The following is a 12,252-nucleotide window of genomic DNA, read 5'->3' on the forward strand; positions in this document are numbered from 1 at the left end:
CAGGACGGTGGTCATTTTTCCACAAGGATGCTTCCACCTCAGCACATATGAGATATTCGTTAGTTCATTGTGCACTGTGTGCTCTGTGTATAGGATGCAGGGTTAGTGTGTACTACTATTGATTGTGCAGTGCTTTGAGCTTAATATGTGCTATATAAATAGTTATTAGTATGTAATGTGTGCTGTGCAGTGCACATGGTTAGTGTGAAGTGTCTTATGTGTAGTGTTCAGTTAACACAGTGTGTAATGTGTAGTGTACAGTGCACAGTATTGTGTAGTGCACAGGGTTAGTGTGAACAGTGTGTAGTGTACAGTGCACAGGGTTAGTGTATACAGTGGAGTGTGTACAATATGAAGAGTACAGGGTTTGTGTAGTGTGTAATGTGCAGTGCACAGAGTAGTGTGTAATATGTAGTGTATAGTGTACAAGGTTAGTGTGTACAGTGTGCAGTGCACAGGCTTAGTGTCTAATGTGTAGAGCACAGGATTAGTGTATACAGTGTGGAGTGCTTGCAGGGTGTAGTGTGTACAGTGTGCGCAATGTGCATTGCACAGGCTGTAGCGCGAACCAAGAGGAAATAGAGCGCTTCTTTTGACATGTGCAGTGCAGTAGAGCTGGGGCACAGTGATCCCAGTACTCCCACCGTGCCTGTACTCTTGGACAGAAGCCGATCCCACCAAGGGAGAGACACAAGGCAGGAGCTCCAGGAGTGAAGCAGAGACATGGGCTCAGAGCAGAGGTAAGTCTTTAATAATAATAATAATATATTACATATACAGTGTAATACAATCATAATAGTAATAATAATTAATAATAATAAAGTTACAACAGTAGATACAAATCAGGTTGTGCTTTTTCATTCATTTTTACAAACACATGTACCCCCCCACCACAGCTGCCATGTCCCCCCCACCCCCTTGCACCCCCAAATACTAACCCCCAAACCCACCCCCCCTGCACACACACAAACACACCAGTACATAGAATCTTCCCCTGCACACACACCTGGTCCACACCAAGCTGGTGAAGAGTGTGTAGGGTGTAGTGATGGCGGAGACAATGTGTGTTGGCTCCTCCCATCCTTTAATCCCCTCCTCTTCTCTCCTGTCCTCCTTTAATCCTCTCCTCAGGTGTGTGTGGGGGCGTCTGGAGTCCATGTGTGTCTGTATCTGTGTTTATCTGTGTCTCTGTGTGTCCCAGCTCTGAGGGTGCAGTAGAGGAGGGTGTCAGTGTGCGTGTGTGTGTCTGAGCATGTTTCTGTGTCAGTGTGAATGTGGGTGTGTGGAGTGGAGAAAAGGCAGGGGGGCGGACTTGACATTCCCAGCATTCCCATTGTCCCCCATAAACCCCAGTGTTCCTCAGCTATTTGCGGTGTTTGAGGTCCTTGCTGTGACCTTTGCCCCCCCCCTCGGGTTGTCCAGGGCCAGATGCACCCTTGTCCAGCAGCTTGAGTGCCTCCTGCAGGTAGCTCTGGAAGGCAGTCAGCGCCGCCAAAATGGCTGGGCCTCCAAAGCCATGGGTAAGCAGGCTGAAGTGGGTCAGGCAGCCCTGCAGTGCCGGGTCCAGCACTGTGCATGGCCGGGCTGAGCCCAAGGGCGATCGGTCCTGGGACAACAGGTCCACAAACTCCTTACACACCTGTCTGTGGCACAGAGAAAGGGAGAGGTTAGAGAGATCTGTAACAGAGATGCAAAGACAGAGAGTGGGAGTGATAGACATTGAGAGAGACAGAAAGAGAGGGAAGGAAGGACAGATGGACAGAAAGAGAAAGAGAGAGGTACACAGAGGAAGATTTAAACTCTGTCCCTCTTCCAGGATCACATCCACCACTGCTCTCCCCCTGTATTCACCTAGTTCTTCCCCAGTTCTGCCCCTGGTTCTCCCCCTATTCTACTCCAATTCTAGCTCTGGTTCTCCCTCTACTCCTGTTCTGCCCCTGGTTCTGGCCCGGCTCTCACTTGCTGGCCAGCAGCATGCTTTTGCGGGTGTGCAGGTCCGCTGGGTCGCTCTGGCGCAGAAGGAAGTCTGCGGCGGCTCTCGCTGGGAACTCTGTCTCACACACGTAGCCGAAATCACGAGCCAGGTGCACTGCCTCACCTGAGCACAGACAGACAGACAGAGTTTATCAGTCAGCCAGTCCGTGTCTCAGTCATTCAGTTGGTGTGACAGTGTTCAGCGGTCAGCCTTACCCTCCACCAGCGCGGTCAGCAGGGTGACGTTGGCGGCTTTGCGGCGCCCAGCCGGCAGGTTTAGACCGATCTTCTCAAGACGCTCCCGCAGACAGCGGCCCCCATTCTTTGACTTCGCCCTGAGAGAGAGGGAGAGTATTTAGCAGTGTTGCTGTTTGTCAGTCTGTGTCTGTCCTGCCTCCTCTCTGATCCAACCCCAATTCAATTCAATTGCCAAAGTCCTGTCAGACTGGCCCAGTGCTGGGGCAGCAGGTAGAACATAGTAGCTCCATGTTTACGAACTCAACAGTGTGACATGTGCACACCGCCTGTCTCCCCCTCACCTGCGTAGCACCCCTCCCAGCAGAGAGGCGTTGAGGCACTCCGGGGGGGCCAGGCGCCGCTGCACCTCCCCCACTGTCACCTTGTACTTGGAGGTGGAGCTGAGCAGTGACAGGCGGCCCGGGACTGAGCAGAACACCTCACCAGGGTTCGACACGCCAGCCCCATCCTTCCCCAGCGACATGGCCGACAGACAGCTGCCATTCAGCTTGGAGGGTACTGGCACTGTGCAGAGAGAGAGAGAGAGAGGGGTGAGTACACAGGGAAGGGGGGGGCAGGTAAGTACAGTACAGTTACTCTATAGACCACTGCCACTGAACTCAGAAAAAAGAGAGAGAGAATAATACCGACACACTGCATACTACTGCATACTAACACTGCAGAGAGTGAGAGAAGAGGGAAGAGGAGAGGGAGAGAGAGAGGAGAAGAGGGATGGAGAGAGGGAAAGAAGGATGCCCCCTGCTGTGCACCACACTGACTCCCAGCTGCCCCTGATACACTGAAAACTATAGGATTAATGTATTCATATTTATTTATTTGTTTGTTTGTTTGCTTTTAAAGACGTTAAAGGATTTGCATATTAATCTATGCTGGCAGAGAGAGACCAGCCGTGGGCAGAAACCCTGGAGAGTAGAGACACAGTCAGAGAGAGAAACAGACAAACAGAGGGATAGAGAAACAGTAAGAAACAGACAGTCAGACACAGAGAAACATACAGAGAGACAGAAAGACTGTCTAGGATGCTGCAGGGAGTGTTGTTAAACAGGGGTTACTTTATTATAGCCTCCCATCTCTCTCACATGACGGCTAGCTGCTGTGCGTCTGAGAGGTAGATGTGAAGGAGACCATTGGAAGAGTCTGACTGGAGGGAAAACTGAGGAGCTATTAATAACACTGAAAGTATGTGTGTGAATGTGTGTGTCTCAGTGTGTCCGTATGTGTGTGTATGTGTGTGTGTATGTGTCAGTGTATCAGTGACACTGATGACACCCTGCTTGCCACACACTGTCTGTTATCTGCCTATATGTATGTATCTATGTATTATTTTGGCAACAATGCTGATTGTAAGAAATGCCAATAAAGCACCTTGAATTGAATTGAATTGGAGAGAGAGAGACAGTGAATAGAGACAGGAGGAAATAAGAGGAGAGGAGGTGGACAGATGGAGGCTCTGACCTTTCTTGATGACCGAGTGGTCCAGTAAGCCCAGCGCTGAGCTCTCATCTGCTCCCTGAAACACACAGATACAGTCATTACACTACTGCCCCCTACAGCACGCTGTCAGACCACCACTGTGTTTACACTGATGTTACTCTTGTAATATTGTGTACACATACAACAGAATGTGTGGGTGATTGTTATACAAGGCACGCTGTCTTGGGTAAAGGCATTCATAAAACAACTCAACAACCATCACACCAGACGGAGAGTAAAAGCTACACCTCAGCTGGGCTTGGTACCACTCTCTCTGGGCCGAATCAGTGTTTCAGCACTCTGAACAGACACCACTACAGTTAAAGCTACAGGTATTTATTACAGTAATTGAATCGCTGTATATCACGGTTTCAGTCGAAGTTGTCGGACATATTTGCACTTAAACTGCACATGCATACAATGCACTTACACACACATACACAATCGGTCACACTGCTTCCTCAGTATAACTACCATCCATTAAAAGTTCAATCTAAACAGCTGACAGTCGGTCGCTGTTAACAATGTGCGCGATTTTGTTTTCTCTGGGGTTGAGGGGTGGGAGGATACAAATAATCACTGGATTTGTTTCTCAAACACAAAGCGACAAAAGCCTAAATCAGCTCGTATCGACAACCACAATCATCATCATCATAATCTATGTAGCACTTCTCATATAGAAAAATAAATCTCAAAATTGCCTAATACTCATGTCAAATGTAATCTAGTCGCACAGTAAGAGTAAACAAACACGAAGCATCATCACACTGCACACAATAACACGCACCTCACAATATCCACGCAATATTGATTTATTCTGGTTTTATTTTTATTGTATCTGATATTCATATTTTGATAAAGAGGTTTTTTTACAGACGCAGAGCCGGACACCTCTGCCCGTCTTCTTGGGAGAAACAGGCGACGGCATTTCCAGAGACGTTCAAATCAGTGGAATATACAACATAGAATATCACCAATACAAAATTACATAATATAGAGAGGGGAAGCGGGGAAATTATCAGTATTTATATGAAAATATTTGTGTTTATATAGACGTATTCACTGGGTTTATTTTAGGGCTCGTGGAGCAAAGACAGTGATCGACAAGAATCCGTTTCAAAACGCAACTAATTTTACAGAAATTCCAAAACTATTTGAAATGAAATTAATTCAATGAAATGACATCGAATGTATTCCTCTGTGTTAAGTTACATTTTTATTTTTTTAATTAAAAAATAATACAAAATTAAAAGGTTTTTACAGAAACTGAAATGTCAGTAAGGACTCTCCGCATGAGCCCCGCTGTATTTGCGAGTCTAGCGCTATATTCTGCTAATTTAAAATTAATATATTTGTTCATGTTATTATAGTATATAATATACTATAATATAATATATATATTGTAATATACGTCTTTCGTTTTCGATTAAATTGAGAAAAGCGCGAACTTCCTGACGAAGCTTCCCCTCTCATCTTGAATAGGAATTAAAATACTGATAAGATAACTTATTATTAGTAGTAGTATTATGAATAATAATAATAATAATAATAATTATATTATTAATAATAATACATGGTAATTATAATACTTATAATACATGTATCATTTAATAAATAGTTTCACAAAAGTCTGCGCTTGACTCGCTGATCAAATGCCCTCAGAAGCAAACCAAAAAAAATAATAATAGTACAAATAATAATAGTAATAAACAGGTTGTTCTATTGAATGAGTGTTTCCTCTTCCCCGGGTTACAGAAATTGGTATTCCGTTCTGACCCGGCTGCACGATTCTATGTGTATGTGTGTGTTCAACTGACCTGTCCACACCGCGTCCACTCAGCACTGTCTCTGTCACTGCCTCCCTGAGACACAGAGCAGCCACACAATATATCCGTCCAATACCCACACACAGCCAGCCAGCTAACCTCTTCCCTGTAAAATAGCATACTATTGCCAATTACTACTGTCTCTGTTCATATAGCCACCTATAGACATTTCGTGCAGCGACACGGGAGTCTCCCCATACACACCGCAGGCCGCTTTGACCGCTTGATCTACAGACCTGAGGCCCCTATAGCTCCTAAAACCTGTAGGTTCACACTGCGGTATACACACACGCATCCTCAACTCTTCTGCAGGTGCAAGTTTTGGTCATGGAATATCCTGACTGTGTTGTGTGGAGTTGTACAGGGACATTGTATAGTCTCGTTAGTGCAGTGTTAAGTGTAGCAGTGAAAGTGGACATTTAATCTCTCGATTACTTTTCTTTTCTCTACATTTCTTTCTTTCAATAGTTAGTTTATAAGTAAAATATTCAGTATGTGTTTTGTTCTTTATTATTCTACAGTGTACTAATAACAATTCTCTCCAAACCGGTTTCTACTTACCCTACATTAGGCATTATTATTATTAGTACTAGTAGTAGTATTAATATTATTATAACCAATAATAATAATAATAATAATAATAATAATAATAATAATAATAATGTATTTGGATTAGAAGCACAGAAATAAGGACTAATCAATGAACCAATCAACCATCAGTGCGTTACTGTCATTGCACTGTATATAGCGCCTTTTCACAATGGACTACAAAGCACACACAGAACAGCTCCTTGCAGTTCACCTTCTCCCCCTCAGAGACTGACCGGCTTTACACCTTCATTGAGCCCAACTGGCACCCATAACCCACCTGAATGTCTTCCAGGCCGTGATGACCGACCCCGTGCAGCCCCAGCGGTCCCTCTCCCAGGGCAGCTGCCCCCTCCCCGAGGCCGTGTAGCAGCCTGGGCACGCCAGGGTACTCCCTGCGGGGGTCGAGGCTCAGCGCCCGGTGCGACTGAGAAAGCAGCGCCGCCTCGTCCGGCCGCGCCCGCTGGGAGTGCCAGGCCGACTGCTGGTGCTGGTGCAGCGTGTTGATGGAGGTGTAGGGGTCGGAGAGGTGCGGGTATCCCGCATCTTGGCTCTGCGAGTAGGACAGAGGCGGCTGTGGGTAGGGCGGCGGGAAGTAGGGCGGCTGGAAGTCGGACGCTGGCGTGTGGCACAGTGGGGGAGCCGAACTGTACCCTCCCTGGTTCAGTGAGGAAAGCTGAGAGAGACGGCCGCCGGCAGAGGAGCCGTTCAGCCCATCAGAACGGTCCTGCGGGTTGGGAGAGAGGGACAGTAAGGACCGAGACGCAGTAAGGCGATAACGCATTTGAACAAATAAGCACAGTTTTGTTTAAAGACATTCTTGTGTAGACTGCACCTTATTGTGTTGTTTGTGGATTGTATATTCCGAGACTTATTATTATTAGTAGAATGTATTATTATTATTATTAGTAGTAGTAGTAGTAGTAGTAGTAGTAGTAGTAGTAGTAGTAATAATAATAATAATAATAATAATAATAATGAATAGTAAATATATTATTATTAGTGGTAATCATAATCGCTTAAGATTGTTCTTGTTTTTTTTTATTATTACAAATATATATATATATATATATATATATATATATATATATATATATATATATATTGCAAAATAAAGCATTTATTTATTAGAGTGAGTGAGACATGTTCAGTTTAAATTGTTTAAAAGGAGTCCAGTGAGCTGTGCTCGATAAAACATTCTACATCCATGCCCACGTGTGTTTGGTCTCAATGTAACTCTTTATATATATATACAAAAAATTACAGTAATCTAGTTTCAGCACACGGGCAGACTTAACGCCGCTACACCGCGCCCGAGCTCCGGTAACGGAATCGATCTGAAACCGAATTGCAGAAGCGCGTGGAGAGGGGTCAGCCTGGAGCAGCGGAGCACGCGCGCGATCATCATCATCATCATCACAATAACAATCATAATCATAATAATCATCATAATAATCATAATCATATTAATAATAATCATAATTGAAATCAACGGTTTTTTATCCAAAAGAAATAGTATATATAATTATTAATATTAACAATAATAATAATTATTATTATTTATATTAATTATATACACTCTGTTGGATGAAAAACGCCTGACTGCAATATTAATAATAATATTAAAGTTGCCCTCAGCTGAGGCACGATCCTGTCGCTGAAGCCACGGCGCCGGACTCATTCTCACACAGTAATATACAATATCACACACACACACACACTCGTCTTCCCGTCTCCATCATTTCTGAAGTTGAGTTGTGTTATTGGTGTCTCTCTCTGCGGTGTATATAGTTATCACATCTTCCTCTGCTCTTGTTTGAAGTTTGTATGAACACTTGATTTTTCCTGTCTTATTCCCTCCCCCTCTCTCTGTCTCTATTTTCAGTCGGTCAGTGTGTACTCGTTTCCCGTGTCTATCCATCTACAGTTACTGATCTTTCCCTACAGTTTCTGTCTGTCTCTCTCGCTCTCTCTCGTTACCCAGCTGTGACATCAGTCCCAAAACTCTTCACCTTTCTCCATTTCTGTTACCAGCAATTTCACACTAGAATTAATGAGAATCGTTCATTTTTTTAATAAATATTAAAATGTTTAGTAGTAGTAGCAATGATAATAATAATAATAATAATAATAATAATAATAATAATAATAATAATAATAATAATAATAATGTCTCCCCACAAGTGAGCACGGACAGCGGAGTTCTGTTCTGCTGTGTACCGAGGCAGGCAGAACCGGGCCGCAGGAAACTCACTCACCATGGTCGAATACGTGTGAACTAACATCTGGACCGCAGAGTAGTCCGAGCCGAACCGAGCCGAACCGAGCCGAACCGTGCCGAGCCGAGCCGAGCCGGATGAAGAGCTCCGCGCACGCAGCGGGAAAGTTGCTGTCAGCGGCTCATGTGCGGCGGCGGTGCGCAGGGCGGAGCGCACGGGCTGGTCGTGCGGCGCAGTTGCGGGCTGCGCGCGGGCCGGCTGTGTGCGGGTGTCGCTCCTCGCGCGGAGGAGTGCTGCTGCGCGCGAGGCGGAGGGGTAGAGACTGTGACCTCGCGAGCGCGCGCAGGAGACACAGCCGGGGAGTGTGTGTGTGTGTGTGTGTGTGTGTGTGTGTGTGTGTGTCTCTCTGTGTGTGTGTGTGTGTGTGTGTGTGTGTGTGTGTGTGTCTCTCTGTGTGTGTGTGTGTGTGTGTGTGTCTCTCTGTGTGTGTGTGTGTCTCTGTGTGTGTGTGTGTGTGTGTGTGTGTGTGTGTGTGTGTGTCTCTCTGTGTGTGTGTGTGTGTGTGTGTGTGTGTGTGTGTGTGTGTGTGTGTGTGTGTGTGTGTTGGGGGGGGGGGCACTTAAAGAGACATGACTGTTTGTTTATGAATTTGTTGGTTGATTCATTGCCACTCTCTGTCTGTCCATCTGTCTGTCTGTCTGCCTGCCTGCCTGCCCTGCTCCCATCCTCTATCACATTGAGCCCCACTGTGTTGCTGTACTGTATCTGTGGGTCAGAGGTGTACTGCAGTGTTGTTGCTCTTGTAGGCCTAGCATTGCATTATGAAATGAAGTGCAGTTAACTACACTGTAAGTACACTTAAGATTATTTTTATTCATTCTCCTGTAAGATTGCACTTATACAACGTTTTGTCATACTCTTGCCTTTGCATTACTTGCACTTGTATTGTTTATTTTGAGATCCCCTACGCTCCCTTTCCTTTAGCTCTTAACTTTGACTTAATGTCTTGTCTGCACTTATCAGCTTTTTCATTCTAGGATGTAAGACCTTATATATTGTTTACTGTGTATCTCATATACACTTGTGTACATTGTGAATTTGTAAAAAGTATTAAGCCTTGAATTACACTGTATTATTGTGCTTTGTATTGCGCTTATATTTTGTAAGTCACCCTGGACAAGGGCGTCTGCTAATAAATAAATAATTATTATTATTATTATTATACATAGTCCTAGGAGTAGCATTTATAGCAGTAGTAACAGTGTCAGCAACAACAGTGATAACAGTAGCTGTGTCAGTGTGCCGGCGTGTCAGCTTGTCAGCAGTACCTGTAGGCAGTAGGGTTCGTTCTTGTTGGCCCGGTCTCTGGACTTCCACAGCATGCTTCTGTCCGTGTGGGCCAGGGAGCGATGACTGATGGGGGGACACTCGGCACAAGCTGGGTGAGGAGCTGGGGTGGCGGGATGTCTCTCTGAGGTGGAGGCAGCAGGAGCAGCTGGGCAGCTTGGAGAGAAGAGAGAGGGCAACTGAGAAAAGTACACAGGCAGGGGGTTATAAAGCAGGGGAGATGGAGAGAAATGGGGGAGGGCTGGGGGGAGAGCAGGGTATTGGGGGATAGAGGGAGACAATGAGAGGGGAGGACGTATAGGGGGAGAGAGACAGAAAGAGGGAGGGATGAGGAATATGAGAGAGGGAGACATGGAGAGGGGAACGAGAGAAAGAGGGAGATGAAGAGATTAAATGGGGAGAGAAAGAGAAGACGGGAGAAAGACGATGAGAGAGATTACACAGTACTGTGAAGCGTCTACCTCACTACACCCTGTGTGCAATAGCTGTGTGTGTTAGTATGTGTGAAGTTCGGATTATGACCATCTTTCTGTTTCAGTTGAGACAGAGAAGAGGGGTAACTGGTAAAAGGGAATAAAAAGCCAGTGGAACTAGGGCAGAGGGGGGGCACAGGACATGAGGTTGATATTATTATTATTTATTACTATTATTAATAATAAATAATAATAATTATTTATTAATAATAATAATGCTAGCACTACAGCAGGGTCTCCAGTGGCACTCTGCTCCAGAGGGAGGTGAGTTTAATTAACAGCCTTTATTAAACTGCCCTGCACCACCCAGCACTGTTATTAGATTACTATTATTATTAATATTACTATTATTATTAATATTATTAATGTTATTATTATTATTATTATTAATTCACACTTATTACATATTACACAATGGTTAGTGTGTGTGTGGGGAGGAGGGGGGGTCTGTGTGGTGTTGTGTCAATGTTGTGTAGTTTAGTGCAGTGTTGTACATTTTGTGATTAGCTGGTCAGTCTTTGTCCTGCTCTGTCCCTCTCTGTCCCTTTCTGTCCTGCTCTGTATTCCAGGTTAAACTCAATACTCTTGGACTGTCTCCCATCTCTCCAGCTCACTGTTGCCCTATGATGTGTTTGTAGTTTTCAGAGTGAGATGCCTTAAAAGATGTCTGGCCTATAACTACTACTACATCACTACTATTAATGATGATAAAGTGCGTGCTGTACAACCCAGCAGAGTACAGTATAACAGTGTAATACACAGCCCAGCGCAGAATGTAGTTTGTTTATGCCGCCCACCCACCTCAAACCAGCTCACTGGAGATACTGTTTTATTTGGTAAAGTATTTTGCATGACAATAATAAAAACAATCAAAACAATTTTTAATACTTGTGATTACAATTATTTTTTTAAATCAATTCTTAAAATCACTTCAAAATTTTAAAATCTTAGTGATTTAACATAAGTTAAACAAGTGCAAAAAACAATAAAACAAACTAGTGATTAAAGCAAAAACTGCAAACCAACAAAAAAGATCAAATACATTGAAATTAACAGAAAATGCACCGGACAAATCAAAAAACAATTAAAATGATAAAAATAAAAAACAAACCAAAACAGTCCGATGCATTTAAAATCAAAATCCTAACGGCCAATGTATTTGGCAAAAGAAAAAAACAGAACAAAACTAACCAAAAAACCCAAACAACTAGTGCTTTAAAAACAACTAAATCTTTAAAAACAATTAAAATTCATTTTTAAAAGTCATTTTTTTAAAACCCATCTTTCATAAAATAGTTAAAAGATCTTCAGATCAGCTCACTGGAGATGCACGGGGACCGGGCAGTGTTATATCTGCGCAAGAGCACATGGAGGAATGTGGGCTCATGCTGTCTGTATGTGAGCACCGCAGGATTGGGAGGGGCGGGTGCGGGACAGATCATTTCGCTCGGAAAATAAATAACTGCCAGACAGGAAGAGGAAGAGAGAGTGAAAGAGATTGGGTTGTTAAAGTGGCAGTAGGAAGAGTGAAGAGAACAGCGTAGTATAACAGCAAAACATGTTAAGAGAATGGAGAGAAAGAGAGAGAGGAGACATGCTCGGGAATCAAGACTGTTACAGCGAGCACAGACCGGTCGGTGACTTCAGAAAGGGTTTCTAGACCTGGATTTGATGCTCTCTGATAAGGACAGCGGCGTGGCATCGCCATCTAATGCCCAGCAGACAGAGGCGCAGGATACAAGCTGTGAGCGTGGAGGAAACTTCGGCGCCCTCGTGTGGTATCTTTGTATCACAGTGAACCCTCGTTTAACGGACTGACGGATGTGGTGTCGGTAGAATCCGATTGTCTGTTAATTGCCAAATTATGTATTTTGACCACTAACATCCTGCCACATGCAAATTACTCTCATTAGTGATAGTTATTAAATATTGTAATTTCATAATATAATGCCTTTCATAATAAAAAAATCGACACACTAGTAATAATACTGTAATGCCTGTACATTAATAATGCAGTGATACATATATTTTTTGTAAGCATTTCAGTGTATTTGACCTTAAATACATTCTAACTTTGGATACATGATTTGAGTG

At 44.0% G+C, this 12,252-nt stretch overlaps 1 protein-coding gene across 1 annotated transcript; it reads right to left on the reverse strand.

Annotated features, from left to right (window-relative positions):
- Positions 1–968: 968 nt before the first annotated feature.
- Positions 969–9,847, reverse strand: tfap2e (transcription factor AP-2 epsilon). The gene is made up of 7 exons (XM_066716339.1): positions 9,667–9,847; positions 6,400–6,846; positions 3,688–3,742; positions 2,514–2,736; positions 2,191–2,309; positions 1,960–2,098; positions 969–1,643 (listed from the first exon to the last, which is right to left on the reverse strand). Exons 1-7 carry the CDS (start codon positions 9,718–9,720, stop codon positions 1,364–1,366), a joined length of 1,317 nt encoding a protein of 438 aa, XP_066572436.1. The 5' UTR covers positions 9,721–9,847; the 3' UTR covers positions 969–1,363.
- Positions 9,848–12,252: the final 2,405 nt, after the last annotated feature.

This window comes from Amia ocellicauda, chromosome 11 (genome assembly GCF_036373705.1).
Source record: "Amia ocellicauda isolate fAmiCal2 chromosome 11, fAmiCal2.hap1, whole genome shotgun sequence".
NCBI classification, from domain to species: domain Eukaryota; kingdom Metazoa; phylum Chordata; class Actinopteri; order Amiiformes; family Amiidae; genus Amia; species Amia ocellicauda.